The sequence below is a fragment of the Sparus aurata genome, chromosome 5 (genome assembly GCF_900880675.1).
Source record: "Sparus aurata chromosome 5, fSpaAur1.1, whole genome shotgun sequence".
NCBI lineage: Eukaryota > Metazoa > Chordata > Actinopteri > Spariformes > Sparidae > Sparus > Sparus aurata.
The window spans coordinates 8491516-8517907 of NC_044191.1; the positions used below are offsets into that span (position 1 = coordinate 8491516).

Consider the following 26392-nt stretch of genomic DNA (forward strand, 5'->3'; position numbering starts at 1 on the left):
TTGAAACGTGTTCGTGTTAATTAGAGCGGGCCACATGTTGTGATGCAGAGACAACAAAGTGCGCAGAAATCTCAGGTTAGTGATGCTGACTAAATACAACGGGGACTAGTTGGTCTGGACTAAATTGGTGGTTCACTTAGAGATATGCTCTGATATTTATGGTGATGGAAGATGAATTGCAGTGCAGAGGAGAGAAAGTGCAAGTGGTGCTTTTTTTCCAGACATGAGATTTACTTTCCGATGCAGCCACTAGGGGTAACTGTAACATTAAGACAGGGAAAAAACCAACCCAGGACGGCTGGCGGGGTAGCTGGTCGAGGCAAAATCTGTCCAGCGCACTCGGGATGACAGGGCAGCGAAACCAAGGCGGCGTTAGACATGACAAACTAGCCCGTTAACCAGCTAACATAGTTAGTGGTTTACTATGAAAAACAAGCGGATGAAATAGCGTTAGGTTGTTGAAGGCAGGGTCGCTGTAGAAATAGTTGTGTTGGCACGAGCAGTCAAGGCTAACTTTACGCTAGCAACCCAGTCCTAGCTAGCTAATGTTAAATCTGAATAAGCAAGTTAACCTAGCTAGCTAACGCAGAACCTATTTGATGTGGTCAGACAGCCGTCGCGTAACATTGGATAACATTTACAGAGGTAGCAGTCGTTGGAAAGTTTAACTCGAGTCGAGAAATCATGGCGTCGATGCTGTTTGATTCGACAACATATGCAGAGGAGCAGTTTTGACTTTGGGCTGTCAACAAGCTCGCTGACGTTAGCTATCCTGGCTAGCCAGCTGCGTTAGCCTCCTTGCTACCATGGCCAAAATAGAGAACGGCCGTCAATCAGTGGATACCAGGAGTATCCGGACTATTAGTAGCAGTCATATTGACGATGAAAGCTCTTTGGGATCGGACTCTGAGATCAACGGCTTCACCAGCGACAGACAAACCGATAAATATGGATTCATTGGAGGGGCACAGCAGTACACGGAGCAGTCGTAAGTTTCTTTCAACTCAACAGCGATTCATTGCCCTCGACTTCATCTGCGTTTTCCTGCCAGTCCCCTCTCAGATCACCTAAAGTATGGGCAGTAACATTTATAATCCAGTAAAACCAAAATTGATAGCAGGGTTGGAGTTAACCCAAGTTGTGATGACATATCACAACTTGTGTCAGTGTTGTTGTTTTCTCGGTGTCCCTGCACAGCAGAGCTCCCAACCAGCTGCGTGGCACAATGTCTTATTTATGCCCAATGTACGCCTCACATGGGATGGCAAACTTCACAGCAAGTAGGCTAAGATAATATGCAGCAAAATTCAACTCTGTAAAACCACTCGTATGCTTTGCACATAGAAAAAGTATGGGACATTGTGAACGTATTGAGTAATATTTATGTGAATATGTTTTGGAAACCATACACTGAAATGAGCAGAATAAACCATATACTATGAGAGAGAAAGTGTGATGGATAGGGCTGCAACTGGCAATCATTTCCAACAGTAATCGATGAATTCTTTTGTCTATAAAATGTAAAAAAAAAAAAAAAAAAAAAGTAAAAAAAAAGTAAATAAATAAGTGTGAAGGATGCTTATCACAATGTCTCAGATCCTGAAGTAATGCTTTCAAATCTCTTGTTTTGTTTACCCATTAACAGTACAAAGCCCAGAGACTCTATATTTGTTATTATAACTAAAAATAAAAAGCATCAAATCTTAATATATAAATAGCAAATGTTGGACATTTTAGTCTGAAAAATGTTAATGCTGTTAGTTGATTATAAAGAATAGTTTTAAATGAATAACTTTCTTCTAGCTGGCTAATCCATTCATCATCACACTGTGCAACAGTATTGTAAATATTTCATATTACCCGGATCTTTGTGGGAAAGGCTGAAAAAAGCAGTTCACACTGTCTTTTTTGTTAGGTTCTCATTTGAATTAAGTTATTCACAGCCTTTGAGGCAATTTTCAGTGTTTTTTCTAAGAAGGCCTTTCTTTCTTCCCCTTTTTACTGGAGGTCTAAAACCAACATTACAGCACTGAAATAGTGGAAGGATCGAGTGAAAGTTGTGCCAAGCACTGGTTGGTTGGCAGCCCCCTGTTTTCTGGAGGATTTGGCAGTCTTGGAGCCACAGCTCTGGTGCCCTGTTACCAGAGGGCCTCTTTTGGCCCACTGGTTTATAGGTGGTCACAAACACAGGGTCTAACTTACACTTGTTGGCAGTGATGAAAAGAAACTCATCATTGCTTTAAGGTCTGTAGAAGCTGGATTATAACATATTGTAGTGATCCCCAACATGTGACCTACAACTTCTTTTTTAGCTGCAACAGGGCTGTCCCAAGTTTAGAAAAAGGTCTTTGAAGACGATGGAACCCTACAATTACAGACTTGTGCTGATGAGATAATAACATAGCTCAGTAAGGCATCAGACCTCATTCGTAACGTAGGTTGGACTTGCCTACGTTTTCTGTTTCTGCTGGAGAATATGACGTGCGGTCCCTAATTTTTGCTAGGCTGTAAATGTTTTGAAGTTAAATTACATCACAGGACAGTCAAATCCCCACTGCAGATGTTTGAGGTTAAACAGGCTGTGTTATTAAATGGGCTCAACTCAAAGAGTTACTGTCTTTTTATGGTCTCCTCGAAACAAGGTAGTAGTTGTTATTTTTAACTCTCCGCACAGTTTACTGACTGCATGTGAACGATGGCCACACAGGCAGATGTGATGACACATGCGGGATGATGAATCGTTTCTCTCAGGAGGTTTTCTTGTTATTGCCGACACACAAGAGCCTTTCTATCCAATTAAGAGTTTTATTTCAGATCGATGTCATGGAAAATATTCAAGCTTTTTTCACCTGGACCAATCTCCCTTTCCAAATACAAGAGTAGATGATTAATGAATTTTAAGAGTAGATTTTATTCAGTCTCATTTGGTTCAATATTGATTTACTGTGCAAAATAATCAACTTGATCTTTCCTATATTTTCTCTGTTGTGTCTCCAGCGCTCAGGATGTGCCTCCACAGGTGCTCAGACAAAGGGAGGTGAAGTGGCTGGACATGCTCAGCCACTGGGACAAGTGGATGATCAAGAGATTCAACAAGGTCTGCATCACATTTGAACTGTTTAACACGAAATGTTCTCTATATTTTCTATTTTCGAAACGTTTATAAAGCAAGCACCTCAGCTGTAGCACCGTTGTCTTCGGGCTGCAGTGTTTCACTCCCGAGTAGTTTGTACACATGATCAGACAAGGCAAATAGAATTGCTCAAGTATTTGATTGCACAAGGACAGGACTTCCGTGGACACATTGTTTGCAGCTTCACTTGTCAGGCTGGTTCTGTATGAAACGCTCTCAGCAATTCAGCACAGAGCTGCAACTTTACCTCATTTCCATGAGTCAGCAAGCAGGGCAGGACACGACCCGTCCCTTCATCGTCCCATGCACCATGTGACAAATAGACAGTCTCAGATTCAGGGTGGGGCTGCAGTGACTTCCTCTGTCACGACTGCTTAAGAAAGGTGCTATGGGTATAAACTATTGCTGTGCAAGACAGTTCCTCAGAGAAGAAAACTAAAATTGTTCTAGCTGCAAGACGTTTTTCACTCGCTTGTTATGTGCGTAAGCTTGAAGGTTTGGTGGTGAAGGTCAGAGTTTCTGATCCCTTATTGTGTTCCTCTGTTACTTACTCTCCTTGGGGAAGTGTGCCAGCTTTCTTTCAGAAAACAAACAAACAAAAGAATCCAGAAATGATAATGCAAGCCAAACCCACGCCAGTGTCACTGACATAGTGGAATCTGTTGTGTCAAGAGTCGCTGCACCGTGACTCCGTTTGTGTTACCTGGTCATGCAGCTGTCACTATGGTTAAAGTTTCCCAGTTCACTGCGATTATATACATGTACAGTGTAGATGACTGTGAAAAAGCTTTCAACGTGTCACTATATTTATTTTTAAGCAGTTGACGGGACCTAACCCGGACATCATTTCTGTGTCTTGGTCTTTGTCCGGCCCAGCCCACCACACCTGATCCCGATGGGTTTGGGTCAGGTATCCATTGAAAATACGTTTTAACTTTGATAATTAAAACATTAAAAAAAAAATAGCAACATCGTGTTTCTAGCAAATCGGGAACACAGGAGGATCAGAGTAATGCTAATTTTTAGAAATTGTAGAATATTGTTGATGCTTTTATTTCCTCACACTTTTGTGCTGTATCCCCCTCTGTTGCCAAAATATCACTTGGTTTCAGACTGTGTGGAATTCTGCTGATAACCAGTTTATTTCAGAATCCATTTTACGGTCTTGCTCATGACTAATAAAGCTTTATATGGCGAGGTGCCATCAGTGAACTCTTTGCTGTCCAAAAAGGCCTGTTAGATCTGCAGGGTTAGGCCTGCAAGCTGTCCAGGTTTATGTCTAAAAATGATAGAGAATTTGCTGTACTGGCACCTCAGCTTTGGAACAGTGTTCAATCTGCTGACACTGTTTATGCTTTTACATCCCATCTTGATACCCATTTTCACAGTCTTGCCTTTCGCCTTCTTGTCTTATCTGTTGGCTAAATTAAAGCTCTGTTCTGAAACCACCTGATCTTACCTCTGTTTTAATAGTTACCTTTTTTTATTTGTATAAATATTTTATGCTGTCTATGAAAAGCACTTTATGTTCGTAGCTTGAAAAGTGCTATACAAATAAAATGTTGTTATTTCTGAAAGCCGTTTTTCATAGCAGACTTATTTTGACTTGTCATAGTTAAAGAAGCACAGGTCTTACTAATAACATGAACCATCTAATCTTGTGTCCCAGTCCCTCATTCATTTTATTATTCACAGATTTTTGAGAATTAACATTCAACTAATTTGATCAGTTGTACTCACTTTATTTTCATAATGTAAGTACAATTGGATGTTTTTTGGTTCCTCTTTGGTTTGGTTCCTTTTGGGAGTTTATCATCTGACACACATCATGAGACATTTTGAAAGAACTTTGTACTAAATGTTACCTACTGTGACAGGATATGTCTTCTGTTAAAAAAGGCACATAGATGACAGCTGTGGGGTTTAAACAGATAACTGCTTTATGCACATGTTCAAGAAAAGGAACCAACACCAAGTGACAGGTCCAGTGATTTTACCACTGACTGTACGCACGGTAGCAGCTCGCATAAAGCCTTTTTTAGCTTGTGTCAAGCCATTGTCACTCTTATTCTCATTTTGTCCTGCTTATTTGGTGAAACCTTGTTTTCTCTGTGTCTCAGGTGAGGCTGCGGTGCCAGAAAGGAATCCCTCCAGCCCTCCGAGGTCGTGCATGGCTCTATCTGTCAGGAGGGAAAGTGAAGAGAGAGCAGAACCAAGGAAAGTTTCAGGTCTGAGCGGTGTATCTTTCACTTCCTCCTTACTGCTTCCGTTATGCTGTATTTAGGGCTCATTTCATTTTTAAATTTCATTGGAAGTTGTTACTGAAACTTGTCATGCCACCATGGTTATTATTTTGGTTGGAACCCTGATTTGTTCTACACAGGGTTAGAGCCAGTTGACTTTAAGTTCAATAAGTTCAAAGTGTAAGTTTAAGTTTATTTATTCATCTTGCATCATTTATCAAGGTAGTGCCATTTGAATATTTTCTCTGCTGAATATAATTTAGAGAATATCCACTTCCTGAATTTCTTCAATGTGACATCATATAATGTCAGTAGCTGCATCTACGTGGACCCTGTATTCCACTACTAATCAGAGTAATTTATCAATAAGAATGAAAATATGTTATGTAACCACCTCAATCATTTTTGGCCTGGTCTTTATTAATTTTCAGATTGAGCGGGCTGTTGTTAACCTTGATTGGCTGTTCAGTTAGAAAAATGTAAATTTGTAAATGCATGTAAATGCTTCATAAGATTTGTCTAAGAGTTATTTACTTGGGACTTGCTTGAGACTTGGACTAAATGAGTTGAGTCACATGTCTTTCTCACAGTCTGGTTCATGTGTTTTGTCAGGAGCTGGATAGCCAGCCTGGTGACCCCAAATGGGTTGATGTCATTGAGAAGGACCTTCATCGACAGTTTCCTTTCCATGAGATGTTTGTGTCGAGGGGAGGACACGGGTAGGCTGTCTAAAATGATGTGACAAGATACTTTGGAATTGATGACAAAAGACCATCAATCTGAATGTCTAACTGTTGTGTGTATTGGTGTTTTGAAACTTCACAGGCAGCAGGACCTGTTCCGTGTTCTAAAGGCCTACACTCTGTACAGACCAGAAGAGGGATACTGCCAGGCCCAGGCTCCCATCGCTGCTGTGTTGCTTATGCACATGCCTGCTGAGGTACGCCCTCTCTCCACTGTAAACTGTGTGTGATATCCTTTGTTTGGTGAAAGTGTACTGTCACAATATCTTGATATATCTTGAAAGGCTTTGTAATATTGAGTTGGCTGCAGAGAAATTGGCTGATTATGCCAGTGCTAAAACACAAACCCCTGACAGTTTGCTATTAATTCAGCCCCTAAAATAGACATCTAAAATGCTTTTCCAATCAAATTTTACAGCTGTTAAATTGGTGAGCTGTTTTCAGTCTGAACAGCACAGACTGCACAATTGATGTCATCTGGATATAAAACCTGCAGCTGCTCCAGAGACTGAATAATTGATCATATTTAGAGGAGTATGACAACAGCGATGCTGACTTGTTCCAGTGGTGTAGATGTAGATATAGACAAAAGCAATCAACTCAAATAAAACGCACAATAATTTCTCCAACAAAATGCTGTGTCATGGAAAATGTCGTTAGGAAAAGAAAGTTCTGTCAGTTTATCTGGTTAGTGTGAAAAACAAGTTGCCAGTTTCGGAAAATTTCCAGTAATTATCAGTAATTATTGGTATAAACCTGCTTTAAATGTGAACACAGTTAATTGTCCTGTTAAAAAAAGAAACCGAGCCACTGAGTTTCCTGACATCAGCTGTGTGTGTTTCCACAGGATGCCTTCTGGGGGCTGGTCCAAATTTGTGAGAAGTATCTTCCTGGCTACTACAGTCCTGGCCTGGTAAGACTGACACACGTGCGAGCATGTATGATGACATCGGCAGGCGTTGGAAATCTGATTTTGCCACCACTATAATCCAGACTAACACTATGATTACTGGAATGCATTGTTGTTGCTTGAGAGCGGACAGTGTGACAGATACTTGCTGATGAAACCAGTGGGGCGTTGTCAGTCTTGTCGGACCATAATTTAACATTGGAGTACTTGCTTGCAACATGACTAATTTATTTTGCAACATTCAGCGCGATCGTTTTTGTATGAAGTATTTCAGTTTAATTGGAAGCAAGACTTGAAACGATTCTCATGAAAACATGAATGGGACTGGTTTGTTTTTGTTGGATGAACGTCCACATGTGTTTCAGGTTTCACCACTGACAGTGCAGAGGACAATGGCTTTTGTTTTCTCTGTTAATGCTTTCCTACCTGTGTGTCTTTCAGGAAGCTATACAGTTAGATGGAGAGATCCTGTTCGCTCTGCTGCGACGTGTCTCCCCGCTAGCCTTCCGCCATCTGGAGAAACACAAGATCGACCCCATCCTCTACATGACTGAATGGTTTATGTGTGCCTTCTCCAGGACGCTGCCTTGGGCCTCTGTGCTGCGTGTTTGGGACATGTTCCTCTGTGACGGTAACGCTTTTTTGTTGCAGTGGTGCCAGATGTTGTAGACAAGCAGTTACTGTGCATACTCAGTGATACTCAATCACCTGGCTCTTCTCCAGGAGTGAAGATAATCTTCCGTGTGGGTTTGGTGCTGCTGAAGAGCATGCTGGGAACTCGGGAGAAGCTGAAGGCCTGCCAGGGCCAGTATGAAACCATGGAGCTTCTCAGGGCCATTGAGCCTCGATACATGCAGGAGGGCTTCCTCGTCAGAGAGGTAACCGCAGAGGAGAATGTGTTCTGAGTCACTTCTTGGCAAGCATAGCCTCAGCAAGATACAGCAGAAGTTAAATTAGTCCAAAAGCTGAAAGGTCACTCAAGGGCTGGGCCGTGCAAAATTCTTAGAATATTTTGTCCTGTATCATCCACATTTTGTTGTTTCCTTACTTACAACTGGAATTCCAGTAAATCAAAACCCACATTACACTTTCAGTTGCAGGTTTGAAATACATTTGTTATATTGTAGATTGAGTAGGTTTTTTCAGTTGCTCATTATCTGTTAACTTGCAAAATCAACCTAAATCTACCTTAAGGAGGCAATAGAGGTCATACAGTTTGTGTTGTCGAAGATTATTATACGTTAGAAAATGAGACAAAAACAACAGGATATTTTACTTTTCATCTGCCCATCTTTGTGTACACCTTGTAGCACAACCTGCCCATCACAACAAACCGGAAATAATGTAATCTGTGGTTTTGATAGTTCTAATTACAGCCTGATGAAAAATACCTCTCGTGTTAATTTTTTTTTTCACAACACCACAGATTAGAATATACTATTTTCTATTTTTATTGTGAGGTTTACATTTTTTGTAACCTCAAAATTTCTTTGTTGGCTTTTTTTTCCTTCTGCCACCACCTTTAATTGTTGAAATTATAACACAGAACTAAAAATTGTTGAGAGATTTGAATATTCAATTAGTCAAGTTAAAGTGATGTGCCGGGTGCGTAATTGCACACAGCTCTTTTACGGGAGAGACACACTTCTAATAGTGCAGGTAATATGATGTTTTACTCATTAATAACGTGTACTACTTCACCCTCCAACAGCCCATCTGATATTAATCACAATTTGTATTTTTATGACCTTGACTGCCCAATCCACAGATTTTCCGTGGTGACCATGGATATATCTGTGATCCACGCATCACTTAAGTGTTAAAAGCAAACATGGGTCTGCAGTTTAAAGTATTATCAGTTCAGACCTTTACATGATTACAGTTATAGTGTTATATAGCTTCTATATACGTAGCTTCTCCTTGTAATATATGACTTGATCCATGTGTGGATTAAAACAGAGAGATGATGTATTTTGCAGTTAGTACTCTGCATTATTTCAGCTGCTGTCTGGGCCCTACATTATACAGCAGCAAACAGTTTTGCTGGATGATCACTTTATTTTTCCAAAGGCTGATCTCTGGAGAAACTGTAAAAGCTGGGTCTGCATCTGCTCTGCTGTCTGGTTTTGTGGTTTGTGCAAGTTTCGTTCCTATTTCACTCTCAGATTTGTTTCTCTCATTGGACATGTCGGGATTTGATGCACCTGTTGAAATCCTGATTATTAATTTTCATACAAACAAAGCTTTTGATAGATTTTTTTTCTAGAACCCTCAACCATAAAGTTTAAACTGCATCTTGGATTTTTAATTAGGAGCATCTCTCATGCAGGTAAACACCATTTTGGTGAGCCTAATAATTTGTAAATGGGGCAATGCTCCTTTTTCTGCCTTGTCACCTTGGTTTACATTGAAGTGAAAGCCCAGCTCTGTAATCACCAATAGAAATAACTGATCACAATGTCCCTGTTTTGAGAGAAAGAACAGAAACCGAGAGTTTCTGTTGTAGCTGAGCGGTTACAAAACAATGACATTCACAAACTACTTTTAATAGTGATTTCAGTTAATCCCAGCTTCCCTTATCTGTGTGGTGTATTTGAAGGGAATCTAGAGGTTAGAAATGGTCAATTCAGAAAAAGCTAAAGGTGTTTTTCCCCACTTTTTCGAAATAAATAGTATCAAATACGGCAGGCTGAGATGTCCAACGCATATACTCCAGTTTGGTTAAGACATTCTTTGATAATGACATAGTCATATTACAGTGGAATAATACTGATAGCGATATAGTGGAGTGTTGTGTTACTCATGAACAGCGAGTGTTCAGAAGTGTAGTCAAGGAAACAGCAGAGACCCTCAGAATGAAAGTGGTACAGAGACTGATTGAGTAGACTGCTGGCTGCTCAGTGTCTGGTTCCTGGGCCGAGCTTTGTGTGAGTCTCTGTCCAGGCGAACAATACGGCCTCTTATATGAAGAGTTGTGTTGACTGTGGGTGACCATACAGCCACGCCAGCCCTGAGGCTCTTTGGCATTTACTGAAGTCAAAGTTCAGAATTTTAACTCAGTTGCCAAACATGGAAGGAACATACTGTCCGCTACACAGTTCCTTGATCCATATATTAATGACTCGAGCTTTGACCCGGTGATGTGTCTCTTCCTGTCCCGCAGATTCTGGAGGTGCCAGTGACGGCGCGAGAAGTGGAAAGGGAGCACCACACTCAGCTGAAGCGCTGGAAGAAGAACCGCGGTGAGCTGAATTTCAAATCACCCCCGAGGATGCACGGCGCTCGGATCATCATGCTTGCCGAGCCGCCGAGACGCCAGGACCTGCAGCAGAACCCCACCATCCTGCTTGAGATGCCTCAGCCGACTTCACAGCTGAAGAAGGGCAAGGAGGAGAATAAGAGCAAGAAGAAGAGGAGCATGAAAAAATCCAAGCCCATTGATGAGATCCCTAATCCTTACTCTCTCCCCAGTGACCTTCCGCCTCCACCCTCAGAGCCGCCAGCTCCACCTCCAGTCACCAGCGAGACCCCTCCTGACGGCGAGACTCCTCCTGAGATCGTGCCACAGACTAAAACAGACTCACCTGACCAGCAGGAGGCACCTCCTAAAGACCTCCCCCCTGCCAAAGAATCTACTCTTCAGCGATCCACACAAAGCCTTAGCAGCACAGACCAGGATACGTACCTGTAGCTCTACAGCAGTGTGTGCATGTGTGCATATGTGTGTGTGTGGAAGAAGCACCAGCACCCTTCAGCCGATGACCAGCCAGCCTTGCTAAGGCCTCAAATTGGCCTGCATCACTATTATTCAAGTGTTGGAGTGTTTTGTATTCATTTAAGACACCATTTTGCCTACAATATTATTGGTATACACTAAAGAATCATTGCTGCAAGTGTAAAACTACGTTGATGCTTTTGCCATTTCTCCACATGAAGCTGATGTTACCTCCTTTTTCCGCGTTTATTCAGACCAATCAGTCTTAGTATTCCAGGGAGACATGTTACTGAGTTCTTGGGAGCAAGGTCATTTCTTTGAGTTGTTTTACAGTTTAGATGTGACTTTAGGAACAATAAGGTGCCACAGTGTGTGCAGTTTATTTTTATTTTTTTTATATATTTCCACTTAAATTCAACACTATTGAGAGCATTAGCAGTACGGTGGACATAAACTCCAGGGGACTCATTTATAAAAAAAATGATCTGATTTGTACTCAAATTTAGTCTCAAGAAAATTTCACAGTGTGCTTAAACTGGAAACAGACAACTTTTCAGATTCCACACTCGTAGCGTTTCCCTGTTGTTTTACTGTTGGCACTGCAGTCGAAAAGACGGCGTTAGCAACATGGTTACCGCTAGCAGCCAGGCTGCTGTCTAAAGGCCAGAAACCCCAGCAAGAATCTCAATTTCACCAGAAACCCTGATCTCAGCGGGATGAAAAGGCAGAGAAAAACACGCAGCTCATAAGGAGACATAGTTACCTCCTGACTTACTAGACACGGTGCTGATTCTCTGGTAATGGGAAACATATCGGAGAGAAAACAGACTTTGACACAACACCAGAGCGCTCTCCATTGAGTCTGTTCAGTCTTGTTTTACCTCAGTTTCTATCTATAGTATTCTATCTTTCTTTGCCTCCTCCATCAGTGGGGTTCCTTATCTTTTGCATTGTAGAGTTTCCACAGTTATTTCAGTTGTTTCACCGTTAACTGGGGACAGTGACTGTGGACAATATTGGCTCTTCCTGTTTTAGTTGCACAATGGTAGATGCGCTTCGTTTGTGCTGTAATTCGTCCTTTGTTCTTGACGGCAGGCCCAATGGCATAGTGAAGGTTAAGGCTTATAGAGAACTAATCTATATGCAGATGGGATTTTTTTCCGTATTTTTCCTTTACATTGTGCAGTCAGTTGTTTAGTTAATAGGTCAAAGCAAAAAAGTTGTCTATTGCCATCTGAGTTCGTTTTATAAAAGATGCTGAACACCTGTCTTGTGATTTCCCCTTACTTTATGCCAGCATAAATTAGGGCTTAGTAAGGAATAGCCATGGACCAGATAATCAAAGACAAAATCAACCTTTTTTAAGCGAGATCAGGGTTATGGTGAAGATCGAAGCCGGGCAACGTGTATTATTCGGTGCACTAACTAGTGTGTTGATAAAAAAGTGAAACGCCGAGCTTTGAGGAGTGTTTTTGCTGCACGTTGTTCATGAAGCTCATGCAAAGTTCACCACTGGCTTGATACGCGTGTCCCAAACTGCAATACCCCTTCCTAACCACCAGGAAAATCACTTGGGTCAGTTCTAGATTTTTCTAGAAACAAGATCGCTTCCACGTCAAAGTAATGTTTTATTAATAAGTACATGTACTTCAAAATGGATCAGTTCGTTTTATAAATGAGGCCCCTGACGTGCTTTTCAGCTTCTCCAGCCATTATGTTTCATGAGGGGTTGTGTTCACTAGAGGGCGGCCTCGCAGTGCTTTCAGATGTATTCCTGTTACATTCCCTGTCAGTAAAGCCCATCACAGCAGGGATGGGATTCCTTTGAGGATTCACAAACATTGGGAGGTGTTGTTATTCTGACATTGAGCTTCCATTTTGTTTTGTATTTGTATTTCCCAGCAGGGAACTTGTGCATTTCATGTTATATGTAATTCTTAATCATCTTCCTGAGTCAAACCGCATTAAGACTTTTCCTTGAAAGCACTATTTATTTTACAGTTACAACACAACACTTGTTGTTTGTGCATGCCTTGCTAGTGCACAAATGGTCACATTCCAGCATCAGTTGAATTGATGTGGTTTAACTCCAATATTCACTGTGCCAGGCACTTCCAGCCACTTTAGAGCAGCAGTAATTCATATTAGTTTGGCAGCAGAGAGGAGAACACTGGACATTCCTCACTGTATGACACATTCCTGCCTTCTTAAAAGCTAATCGGTCTCAACGCTGTCTCTTGCCAACTGCAAATCTATATAATGTATGAATTTTGCATGCGTTTCCTGTGGCACCTTTGACAGTGAGTGAGTGCCAATCACCTAATGGTGCTGACCTTCCTCTTGGCTCAAACATCAAGTTGGAGCCAGGAACATCTCGTTGGTGTGTTGGGTCTAATTTTCTGTTAAATATATTTGCTAGAATTTCCAAAGCAGATCAAGACTGTAATGTTTTGAGATGACCCACGACCGCTACCTGTGACCAGGCTCATTCTGTTGGAGTCAAGTGCTTTCAAGATTTTTTGGGGGGGATATTTGTAGCTTCTCTTTTGGAAAGCTGGCTCATTTTCTCTGGGAATTATGAAGACCTGCGGAGGTTTTTTTCAAAACATAATGGACAATCTTTTGTTATGATGGTTCAAGTCTGTTTTCTAACTTTCAACACAATGGTAAAAGGTAAAGGGAGATTTGACAAGCATAAGTACACATGTGTTTTATGTGTTTGTGTGTATAATTAATATAAAAAAAGTTTCAACTAAAAGATGCATGTATGATCGGTTATAAAAAGCAACGGGAGTTTGAAAAGGATAACACATTTTCCAGCAGCCACCTGCCTGTATGCAATAGCTTTTAGTCGCTTATATTATACACCTCACATTTCGCTGATGTTATATTTTAATTTAATGCTCATTGTGTAGATATGACATGTAAAATAACAATTTGTTTTGTAATGGAATCTATTTTTCAATCTATAATGCTATATTTTATATAGCAGGTGCCCGACACTGCTGAGGGGATGTCTCTAAAATCATTTGACTTGTAGGACAGAATATTTAGATCAGGTTTTGTATAAAAAAAAAAGTTTATCTGAAATTTAGGGGTAACCTTTGCAAATGTAAAGACGGATTGGTATTTTACCTTTCGCATTAGGGTTCTAAAAGAAATGTTTGACAACCATGGGGCAGTATGCATTATTGTGAGTTAAAATTTTTACAAATAAATCTTTGTTTAAAGCTGACATAGACCTTTTCATGTTTTATTTATTACCATCATTTAGGAAAATGTATTTGAGCTACAGCAGCAATTAGTAATGTTTTATTTATCAGCTGATTATCTCTTTATTAGTTTACAAAACATCAAAATATATGAATTTCAATTGCAATTCCCAAGAGCCCAAAATGACATTCAAATGGCTTCTTTTGTCAAACCAACAATTGAAAAACTCTTAAAGACTTAATTTAATACCATGACAAAAATAATCAGCAAATTCTCACATCTGAGAAGCTGATCCCAGTAAAGCTTTTGACATTTTTGCTTGAAAAATGACTGAAATGGTTGATACTTGGCATTAAAATAACTAATCAACAACTAATCGCTGCAGCTCAAATTTAAACACATTAAGCCTTTTACCTCTGTTGTCCTTGCTGGGTGTGATGCAATGCTTTCACCACCAGATGGAGCTCCAGAGTCATGACTTTAACATGACGCGGCGGCTCCAAGGTGGGTCCCTGCATGATAATGTGGCACCCTGTGTTTGTTTCCCTTTAATGCTGGACATTTTTAACAATGTTTCGCAACAACAAATGAGAACAAAAATTTAAGAACAAAAAAATGAAGGAACAGAAGATCTGTATAGATCTCATGAGTCATGCTCAGTATAGTCAAAAGTCTCAGTTTCAACTGCTGACCTCTTCCATTCCTGAGAATTACGCAACGTGACTTCATCTAAATTAAAGGGACTGTATGAACTGTATATAGTGCTTTCCAGCAATTAGCCTTACTCCATGCAAGGTGCTGGCCTGACCATCAAGAGCATGGACACAGAGTTGTATAGGAATGAGACCACATGGGTGAGGTCAGGGTTCTGAGGTTCGATACCAAAAGTTTCATCAGCAGATGATCCACTCACAGTCAGCCACAGCTGCCTCACTCAAGTATACTATACTATACACTAATTTGACATCAGTGTTGTCTACGGTGTTAGTTTGTTGAAATAATACATTTACGTGTAATTTTTTTATCATAACACACATACATGGGGGCAAAAAGTCATTAACAAGGTGGTGCCATCGTTTAACGGCACAGCGATTATTTCTTGTCTTGCTGAGACTTAAATGAGAAAATTGAACTCTTGTCTGTCTCCATGCAGCCAGCAGCCGGTCAGCTAAACTTAGCACAGACTGAGAAGTTATACCTCGATTGTTTATCCTAAACAGAAACTGGGGTTTTTTTTGCTAGCCCTTTTTTTTTATATTCTTAATATGTGGATTTCAGCGACGCTGTTAGGAGGCTTTGTTATGTTTGGACTGAGTCACGTTCGCTGTTTGGAGCGTGTTCAGCTGATCTAACTGGCTGCTGTCCTCCTGCAGGAACATGTTTAGTGTACAGACATGGGAGTGGTATCAATTATCTCTTATAGCCTAACTCTCTGCAAAAAAAAAAAAGTGGATAAGGATATTTCCCAGAAATTGAACTTTTCATTTAAATGCAGAGAGTGTAATCACTGCCGCTCTCAGTCGCAGCACTTGGCGCGAAGAAGCGTAGGATTGTGGGAGTTGCTGTCTGCAAACGGTGACTGAGCAATTCGGACTAAGATTGGCTAACACAATAGAATGGCTGGCTACTTCACCAACTTCCTTCCCCACTCTGACCAATCACCTGGTGAATATTTGTGATAATGTAAAGGGCCATGTCAACAAAACATATTCCAAAGGTCCACTCATCATTTTTTAGACATTGTAATGCAGAAATGTTTCATAGTATGCACTTCAGTGGGCACCACATTGGGATCTTGGATTTCCTAAATGAAGTGATGATTAGTTCAATTTCACTGTAACTGTCAGTATAATGATGGAATGTAAACTCTGCAGTTATCCATTTTCTTATCCTCCACTGCTGTCACATCTATCACCTCAGACAGGACCACATAGAACATACTCTTATCAAATGGGAGTCCATGTTTTGGTGTATCTGTCTGCATTCTGCAAATGAAAAAAGATTGTGAGGCCACTCATGACACAAATATTTGACCTCTCTCCTCCGAGCCTTTTCGTTTCAGCTTGAACTACTTCCCCCCACCACAGAGGTCATCCTGGTCCCTCTGCTCGTTTGGACTAATGACAGGTTGCTGTTCTTTTCTTAATTCACTGTTTGAACTGTTGAATGCCTCTTTTCCCCCACCTTAAGGTGTGAGATATTGGAGTTTCTTGCCTCAGGGTTTAAGAGTTCATTGGAAATTGCTACCTTGATGACCTCAGAAAGCCTGCTAACTCATTTCTAATCGTCCGGCAAGGCGTGAGCTGCAGCTGTTGACCTCTGGCCATGAGGGGTTTAGAGCCGAGATTAAAAGATAAGGGGGCAAGTTGTGCACGATTATGGAATTGTTATTGTTTTTAAACTGACTGTTTGATATGTTCAACATAATCAGTCTAACTGTAGGAGGGCTAGGCGTAGGTGGATGTGACTTACTTGAAAGAAAGTACCTGTCTATAGCTATTCATCATACTTACCGTAGTGTCACTCCACCAAGGCCATTATGGACCATTATGGGATCTGTTGATGTTTGCCCACATGAGGCACAGCAACAGTTAATGGTCCTGGTCCCTGAGGAATGCATGCACCGTCACGCTTTCCCTCTTTGCATCGGACACCTGGCCCTCTTTCAGTGCCACCGTTCCATTTACATCTCAAAGGGGGACGACCAAGAAGGCCCTCTCTGTGCTCCCTTCCTTACTCCAGAAATGATCTGATTTATCTCTTCATCAACGGAAATATATGCCTTTGGAGGGCCATCCCGCCTCTCTCATCCCCAGCGAGTAGAGATGGGTGAGGGAGCAGTAAAAAGAGAGACTTGTGATCCTCCATGTGATCCCAGACCCAACGGACCCCTGTCACAGTGCTTGATTCATGTGATGCGGGTGACTTTCTCTCTGCTCCCAGGCTCAACGCGTTAAGGCACAGGAGGGCCGTGGGGGGTTGGGGATGGCATAACGCAAAGCAAAGGCGCCTGTGTTCCTGAGGTATCCGATTCCCACGTTTGATGGAGCATGACAGGTTGGCTCAGGTCAAATTAAAAGGCCGCGGTAACAAATATGAGGGCAGACATTGTGATCGTCTGCGCAGGTGAACTTTCCGTGGCAGCGGGAATAAAAAGTTATTTATGGCACCGAGGGAAAACATTAGTCTTTGTGGCATGACGAGAGGAGGGGGATCCCTGGGTGGATAATTGAATCATCCCCGTGTTGTTCTTTCAGCTTGGGCCTCCTCTGTTCGTCTGCCAAAGAAAAACCCCTCACGTTTATTTCCCCCTCTCTCCGTTCTTTCCCACTTAACACCTTTGAAATGACTGATTTACAACTGCCTGTTATTTCTGCAACATTGTAGTATGTATGTCGTATTAATGCTGGTTCCTTTCGTGAATGGAAACGTGACGGCTCTCCTTCCAGACATATTGCAGCTTCGTAAATATTCCCCGTCTTCTGGCTCCAGCCAGATACGTCTGACCACCCGAGACAAAGACTACTGTTAGGTAATGTTATAAATACGTGCCAGTGTTTTAAGTCTGGAGCAGTGCCTGCAGGCCTGACAGTTCCACCACGATATACAAGGCTCTGCATATCCTGGAAATGTAGCTTTGGCACCTATGCTGTTTCCACTGTATGACTTTGCTTCCATTTACGGTCTACAGATGGCTACATAAACGGTTAATATTTAGCTGGTAGATTCGACATAGAATAACAACCAAAAATTCTCATGGGTGCATTTAGCAGAGCGCTTTAAATGTCATCACAGGTCTTATTCCAGCCTCTCCCAGTGGACACACCACCCTACTTTAGGGACTGTGTGAAAACTGTTGGGGTAGGGAGGAGGTCCTAACCTGAGGGCTTTTGATGCTTGGTTTGGACACTCCCGTTGAGAATAATAAGAATGCAACGCCCTACATCCTACTTTCTCATGTCAACTCTGATTTTAAGTTTATTACGTTAATGGAAGAATCATTTCTGGGAGTGGGAGTAGCAATTGCCAAAATGATGGTAAAAAAAAAAATAGTGTATTCTTTTTGTCCTGGTACCTATTTTTGAACCAAGAGCAACTAAATGACCAGTTACTACAACTCTTACTGAAAATCAGCGCACATTCTGAGGGGCTTCAGCACTTTTCACCTCAGCTGGGTTGCACTGAATGTGCAATAAGATAAAGATGAACTCTACATGATGTGTTTCATTTGCACAGTTCAGTATTAATTTGAAATTAATTATATATATGTGACATTTCCAGGCTGTCCTCATGGGGAAAACACTTAAAAGGTCGTCTCTGAAAGGCAAGGCAAGGCAAGGCAAGGCAAGTTTATTTGTATAGCACAATTCAGACACAAGGCAACTCAAAGTGCTTTACAGGCACACACAAATTACAATAAAAGACATAAAGATTTCATTTAAAAGACATTAAAAATTGCATTAAAAAAAATTTAAAATAGCATTTTAAGACCAGTAAAAACATTAAGAAACAAACATCAAAACAAGTAGGCTAAAATAGAAAAAGCTTTAAAAGAAACAAGACTGTAGAGTCAGAGTCATAATGCAGTTCAAAGACTTGAATTGCTTCAGTTAAAAGCAGTGGCAAAAAGAAATGTTTTAAGTCTTGATTTAAAAGAGGTGAGTGTTAGAGCAGACCTGCAATTTTCAGGGAGTTTGTTCCAAATAAGTGGCGCATAGTAACTGAAAGCTGACTTCTCCATGTTTACTTCTGACTCTGGGGACTGAAAGCAGACCGCTACCTGACAATCTCAGAGGTCTGGATGGTTCATAACGCGGCAGCAGATCAGAAATGTATTGAAAAGTGTATTGTATATGAAAGCTGCTTTTTACAACTAACTAATGCTTCTTGATAGGCAGCGACGTCTATTGGCCGTAGTGATTATTACAACAGCAAAGAAATAAGTCAGGTGAGGTGATATAAAGAGCTAAAAAATGAAATTGTAGGTCACTTCAGTTTTCATGACTGACGTAGTTACCCTTTGTCACATACATTCCAAACATCCTGAACCGTAATGTTTTCCTGGACCTAACCGGGTGGCTTTCTTACCTTTACCCAACCAATCTGCAAGTGTGTGACAAAGGACCAGGATGCCTGTTGCTGGTACACTGCAACAGCCATGTTGTTTTGGGAGTCACTGGCTACGGCCCTATTCCGTCGTTCAAGTGTGAGGATGTGTTGAACATTTCTGCTTTAAAATGGACTGCCATTGTTGAGTGTTCTGTTGAGCTTTGTACTTACATTTCCCTAAATGCCTCTTACAATGTTCAAACTAAATAGACATGTAGACCAAATGAAGCCTGTTGCCTTGATTATGGATTCAAGGCAACAGGCTTCATTTGGTAGGACGTCAGAAAGTGAGGAAGGAAGTCCAAAAACGTAACCAAACACATCAGGAGTAAATATTTAAAACATAACCTTGCCCGTGAACATTTCCGCCTGAGTCACTTGTCGTTTTATCTGTTGTGATAAGTGGGTAATGAGCAGTGAGACCCCTAAAAATGAAATTTTATACTGCGCATTCAAGTGAAGGCGACTGCTAGGCAGTGAAATGGCACACTCCTAGGTAAGGATAATGTTCTATTTTTTTTTTAACCATAAAGACAAACGCATACTGTTTCAGAACTGACATAGCTTACTGGCCCTGCACTGTACAGACATTGTTGTTGTCCTCTAATTCATGCTGCTCACAGAGGGCATGTTTTTCCACCGTTTTGTTTACAGCGTATCTCACGAGGAATGATTTTCATACAGTGCCTTAGCAGGAGCCAGTGAAAAACAAACTTGAAAACCACAGCCATTTAGTGGTTTTAGGGGGTTAAAATCACACGGAGCAACAAGGCTTTCCCTGTCAAGTGAGATTCAAACGTGCGGGTGAGTGGTATAAAGGTAAGTGAGGCATAGTAATTGTGTCTGCTAATCACCTGCTGCTACGCCTACAGGATATTTTAGTTCCAAACGATGGGCGTGTGGGGGGTTACAGGGGGGTAAGTGCTGCACACCTGCGTGGCCGTCATACTCCTTGAGGAGTTTTAGGCGTTTCATTTAATCTCCATCAGTTGTCCCCTTCTGCCTCCCTGCACCCATCCCACTGACCTCTTAACCCCCTTACATCCCCTGGCTCAGTATTGCCACAGGCATGCGCAATTATGGCTGTGAAGTCTCGTCAAGCAAATGAAGCAGAAGCAGCAGCTCCACTTTTCCTGACACTCGTGGAGACTGTTGACTTGACTCAGCCGTCAGTCCCCGCTGGTGGTGATTAAACCTGTCACAATCTTTTTTTTCTAATATGTTCTGACTGATCTATTTTTCTGTTTTGCTCGACACTGATTCCCTCCGTAATGAGGACAATGAAGCAGCCTGAAGTTACTGGGCCCCTCTTCACAGCTGGCTCCTCATTATCCCCTCTCACCTCTCTCCACTGGCTCCTGTCCTCTGCTTTTTGGGTGGCACTGATAATCGGTAATTAACAGAGCCAGGTAGAGAATTAGCTGTGAAATGGCTCTCTCTGGGTGTTTGTTTACTTGTGAGTGCGCCTGCGGAGGCTCCTGGCCGGTGGGTGATGAGTTACAGACACAGATGGTGGGCATCAGCAGGCCGGCTGGGGGCAGATTAGCAGCCTCCCATGTCTGAGCAGCCCGCTCCCACTCCCACTGAGCCCCAGAGGAGTGCCTGTCTGTAACTCTACTCGCTTTGGCAAGCCTCACGTGTTGATGGAGGCCGACCATGGGCTTATCTCGTCTCATTCCACCATCAGTGGGCCTAACAGGCTCGGGGCTCCCAGAGAGAAGGGGCGGGGGTGTCTGGTGGGGATGTCTGTGTGAAAACAGCCTTGTTTTGAAAAGGTAATGCTGTTGGCTTTAACTGGCACAGATTTTGTAATTAGAAGTAACTTAACACCACTAAATTGGAGCCTTATCCAAATGCATGCTCATTTGCACTTTTATAGCGTGGTCTCTGGCTGTTGAAGCTCCTTTTTTTTCATTAGTCACTAAACCTGTGTGACTTTTAATGATTCATAAAGAAAGGTCTGGGCTGGAACCAGTGTTCTAAAAAGCACCCAAAAGTCATACTTGAGCAAAGGTGAAGATATTGTTCTGAAATATTACTTTGTAAAAGTAAAAGTCACCAATATAAATAGTGCCTATGTAAAAAGTCTTTGTGTTTTATATTAAATGTACCTAAGTATCAAAAGTACAGGCAAAAGCAAATTATACATCTATTTACATATGTACTGCAGACTATGTGTGGTCCAATTACTGGAACCTATGTTCAGTTTTTCGTATTATTAAAATCAATTATCCAACTGCAGTTAAAACTAGAATGGCACTAGGTAGACTGCATACCTCTGCCAAGGCCCACTAGTCCCCTTTAATTTAATCAAGCCTAATCCAACATCAAATAAAACATGTTTAAATCTGCTGGATCCAGATTTTTACTTGGATCATCGAAATTGCTCTCACTCATAGATACCAGCCACCTAAATCAGCAACATCCATGCATTATTCCCTAAAAAATTATAACAAAAGTGGAAAAATGCCCTTTAAAGCAACACAATGTAGTTATTGTACGTTCAAATAACAGCTTCAATTATCATCTTGATGGAAAATGTTTTCTTGTTTTCCCCCTGAAGACCCCTGGCTGCTCTGCCTCAAGTTTCCAGATGGACATATAGCTTTACTTGTAGCTAAAGTAGCTGCTAGCTGCTGCTAATTTTAGCTCTTCTGACATTACAGCTGATAATATTGCAACAGAAACCTCGCATTTGTATTTATGACAGTGGTCTCGGATGCCGGAACGCACAAAAAAAACATCTGCTATATAATGCGGCTTTAATAACAATGAGAAAAACATTGCATGTCCATTCTGTAGTCGACTAACCAATCAACCAATAAACAAATGGACACAGGTGAAAACTTAAACTCTTTGGCGGAGTTAATAAATTGATTGGCTCTAATGCAGCATTAAATCTGAAAAGTAATTAGTAACTTATGTCATCAAACAAATGTAATGGAGTAAAAAGTATAAAGCAGCGGCAAATGGAAATACTCTACAAGTACCTCAGAGTTGTACCTGAGATCTGTACTAATGTACTGAGTTACTTTCCAGCACTGGCTGTTGCCCTCTTTGTGCTCATGTGTGGGTTGGTGGCTGCCACATGTGCCACCTCCATGGGGACGTGTTGGTAATCCCCTCTTCCGCTGCGTGATAAATGCCTACAGTGCAGTTTTTGCCGTGATGCCACATGCATGTAGCGCTGGACAGGAAGCACAGTTCAAACAGTCCAGGTCAAAGGTCAGCCAGATGCGATGAAGGGGGGAAACTGGGCAGCCTGTAGGTTAGTGTTGGGGGCCTGTTTATTTTATAAACAGTGGGAGCAGATTAGTTTTGGAGCCAGGCTCCCTCAGCCATATGGGGAGGATGTCCTCTGTGTTAGGAGCCTCTTAACAAACCATTGTGTTCATAGTTGGAGACACACAGTCACTGGCATCATTTCTGGTCACCATTAATGATGAGATGATGTTGTTGCCAATACACATGTGTGGACCTGAGGATGCACGGTCTGCTCCACTTCCATTCTGGGCATAATAGAGTATTGAATGATTGTATTAGTAGCGCCTCACAAGTTTTGAGTCATTAGGGGTGTTGGCACACGCAGGCCCTCGTCACCGCTTAGCTGGGAAGTAAAAACAGGAAATGGATGGACGCCCCCCAACCTCAGCGCCAGTCTAATGAATACTGCTTGAAGACGTTTGTGTGTGGCTCATCTCCTGAAGACCCGCGGCCCCTTCCTGCCATTGTTTGGGGGTTTTGTGAGATGCAGTAGCAGTAAAGTGTCTTTGATGACTCCAACTGTCATCGCCCAGCTGGACTGATGGGTCTCTCTCAACACTTCAGGGTTCACTCAAACACACTGTTGTTTGATGGTTTAAATGCTCTCATCCAAAGCACCGTACTGTACCATTGATACAGAGGCCTATATTGGACCCAAAACCTGGTCATATGTAATGTTTGCACACCCACTGACCCACACAGTAACGCTGCCTTCCAATTAAAATCCAAATCAAAGCAACAAATTGAAATACTGACTCAACAACTCTTCATCGTTGTGTAGAGCTAATTATTTCAACTCTTCATCATTGTGTTAAGCTAACTATTTCAACTCTTCATCATTGTGTAAAGCTAACTATTTCAACTTGGCTAGGCCAGTTTCATCTTTTTATCCATTACATCGGGTGTTAGATAACTACTATTACTTTTTTGTCATGACTCAGGGCTGCTTGTACTTACCCAGCGTGACAGCTGGATTCACAGGACCACGTCACCATGCTATATCAGATATCCATCTTGCCAGGCTTCAAGCTATATGCTTGTGGCCAAACACATGGCTGTTGCCTGTGATAGATTGTGACAGACAGAATGTTTCGTCCAAGTATTTACTGAAAGTGCATGTGCTTTTTCAAACAGTTTCTATGTTTGAATCATCTGTCTTTTGCTTTTAGCTCATGATATCAACTGTTTATCGTTCTGTTGTTTCATTCTGTCTGTACATTTAGGCGGTTTAAAACAATTGTTTTAGTTTCTTCTCTAGCCTGCTAACTAGTTTTCATGTTTTCTTGAACAAAACACATGCTGTGAATGTGTTAACCAACTTGAGTTGATGAAAGCTATATAGGCTACGGTGAAGTAGCTGTTAGCATAGCCACAGTCCCAGATTGATAAGAATGCACCAGTTTATAGTCCTATGGTGGTTTATTTTCATCCTTGATAAAAATATGTGGATGTATTTTCTTAATCAAATCATGATTTTATATTTTCACTGACCCCCAACATCAGATGTATGCTATTCCTGAGTGGGATTAGTTTAAATGGTCAATATGGTAACATGATAATGAATCTCTGAAGATTAGGATGGTGGTGTCTGTTTTGTCAAACACTCTTCTATCTTCACCAACCTTCTTTTCCTGAAATAAATCAGACAGGTCGGTACTCCTGGAGTTATTAATTGTCTTATTTCACAGACTATTTCACCAGAACAATAATAAATAAACAATAATCTACATACCCAACATTTTGAATACGCCTTTTAGTGGATTCATTCATTACGAAAAAGGATCCGCATGGACTGACGCTACATATAGAGCAGTGTTGTAATTGTTATGGAGTCTTGGAGCCGCTCTCGTAAAGAGTAAATCAGACAGTACAGATTCCCAAGTGATACGGCCTCGCAGCTCGTGTGTTATGTAGACCAGATGAGCAGAAACCTGAGCGTCACAGAGCAGGACCCATAAACTTAACCAGTAATTTTGATGTTCAGCTATGCAGATGGGGCCCCTCTGTACGGGCCCTGGAGTCCAGTACTGTGAGGAAGACAGGCGTACAGTACTTGAGGGCAGATATACACACAGAGGAACACAAAGCAGGTTTGTTTCCCATGGAAAGAGCTTGAGTTTGGCTTTTCTGTTATTTACAATGAGCTGTGGGGATGAAACAGCAGCTCATGTATCAGCACAGAGGGTGTTGTGTCTTCAGAGCTGCGTGGACAAAGCCCCTTCATCTCCGGGCCGGGGTATGATCGAGGAGGATCAGGGCACAGCAGCGGGACTTGTTAACACTGCATTTATAGACCGCTGGCTGCAGGTTTCCTCTTTAGCCCACGGGCTGGATCTGGCTGCCAAATATTGATGGTTTATACTGGATTATGACTCACAAGGATTGATTGTTGATTAGCTCTGTTATGCCAGCTCGTTCTTTATGTGCATAAAGGCATTAGCGTGGGGTTCAGCTGCAGGACATTTCCCATCTCTTTAAACTCCTAATCCTAAATATACGCACAAGTCTTACAGATGCACGCTAAATGCTACATAGGTTCTTTTATGTTGTAAAAAAAGTGTCAGTTGCAGTGTTGGATCAGACAGGTACAGGGCTGAGAAGCAGTAATTAAAATGGGAATAAATGCAGCTATATTCAGTCCAGCCTCACTTTTATTGACTGAGTAGCTGCTCCATCTCTTATGTTATGTATATTGTAAAACCATAGTACATTTTGTTAAGCAGTCAACATTAAACTTAAATAGGTCAGATTATGCTAAAATGTGATGTAACACATATTTAGAGTGTTAAACAATCAGTTGATGCAACCTGGCTGATTATTGGATTCGATATTTGTTTTTTGTTTTTTCTATCAGGATCAGAGTTTTTTTTCTCTAAATGGCAATAAAATGAATTTAATGCCTCCGCAAATCAGGTCCTGTGTTCACCTGTGTTGTGTTGTATTGTGAACCGGGTTACACAGAAACTACTGAAGAGATTTCCATAAGAATTGGATAGAGGATGTGTCTCAGCCTCCAAAAGACCCCATGAACTTGAGGATCTCAATAAAGGAACGGATACATGAAAACTGCATCGCTTTCTTTGACATTGCAAGATAGGCTGTTTATTTAAATTTTCATTAAATTCTCAAGTTGCAAAATTGTCACTCAATAGAGCCGTCCCTTTTTGTGTGACGATTGCAGCCACATATATACGGCTGATATTGTTCTTCAGGATCCGTGCTGTTACCTGAGAAATTAACAAATGCCCAGTCTCACAATGTTAAAAAACAGTGAGAGAAAATTCCTGGATCATTCAGTTTGTTGGTCGGTTGGTTTGTCAGCAGGATTAAACAAAAGCCACAAAGTACATTTCCATGTAAGTCTCAGCCCAGGATAGACCCCATTAAGTTTTGATTTCGGATCTGGATAAGGGACCGATCCAGGATTTTTTTCCTCTGTATTTATCGTTGTGAGATAGGAGGTTTCTCAACAGTTCTCAGGGATTTTGATGAAAAAAAAATCAGCTGTATTGAGGTTGCTGAGTGAGAACTGTTTGATAAGGATCCAAATGAACTAAATACGTTAAAATCATAGAGGGTGGTCTTCTTCCAGCCGCTATGACAAATTGGGATAGGAACCTACAGCTACCACCCATGTGCAGCTGAGATAACTGAGATTCAGAAGGGTATGAACGGTTTCAACCTATTATCCTTCCACAACATAAAAGAGATTCCATCTGCATTGTTTATGTTGTTGTTGTTGGTGCCATTCTAGTGTAAAAATGCACTACTTTGGCTCTGATGCAACCTGTAATCTGCAGAGTAACTCGACATTTTAAGTTATCCAATAAATGTGGTGGAGTAAAAAGTTGAATGTTTCCCTCCAAAATAAAGTGCAGTGGAAGTTTAAAGTAACAGAAAATGGAAATAGTCGTGTACAAGTGCCTCAAAATGTACCTAAGTACAGTACTTGGCTTAATGTACTTAGTTACATTCCATCGTTCCCTTTGATGCGCTCATTTTAACGCACTTCATTAGTGACCTTTGACCTTTAAAGTAATGACAATAAACAGTCTCCTCTTG

The 26392-nt window shown here is 41.4% G+C and overlaps 1 protein-coding gene across 1 annotated transcript; it reads left to right on the forward strand.

Moving 5' to 3' along the window:
* Positions 1–254: 254 nt before the first annotated feature.
* LOC115582016 (TBC1 domain family member 10A) lies at positions 255–13979 on the forward strand. Its single transcript, XM_030417684.1, has 9 exons — positions 255–988; positions 2998–3097; positions 5254–5361; positions 5989–6095; positions 6202–6316; positions 6967–7032; positions 7471–7660; positions 7753–7907; positions 10193–13979. The coding sequence occupies exons 1-9, from the start codon at positions 807–809 to the stop codon at positions 10718–10720; spliced, it is 1551 nt and encodes a 516-aa protein (XP_030273544.1). The 5' UTR covers positions 255–806; the 3' UTR covers positions 10721–13979.
* Positions 13980–26392: the final 12413 nt, after the last annotated feature.

Excerpts from the sequence above, each read along its gene's own strand:
- LOC115582016 (XM_030417684.1), top strand. The coding sequence starts at position 807 with ATGGCCAAAATAGAGAACGGCCGTCAATCAGTGGATACCAGGAGTATC. Across the intron at positions 5,362-5,988 it reads AGAACCAAGGAAAGTTTCAG|GAGCTGGATAGCCAGCCTGG; the intron begins GTCTGAGCGGTG and ends GTGTTTTGTCAG. Across the intron at positions 6,096-6,201 it reads GTGTCGAGGGGAGGACACGG|GCAGCAGGACCTGTTCCGTG; the intron begins GTAGGCTGTCTA and ends GAAACTTCACAG.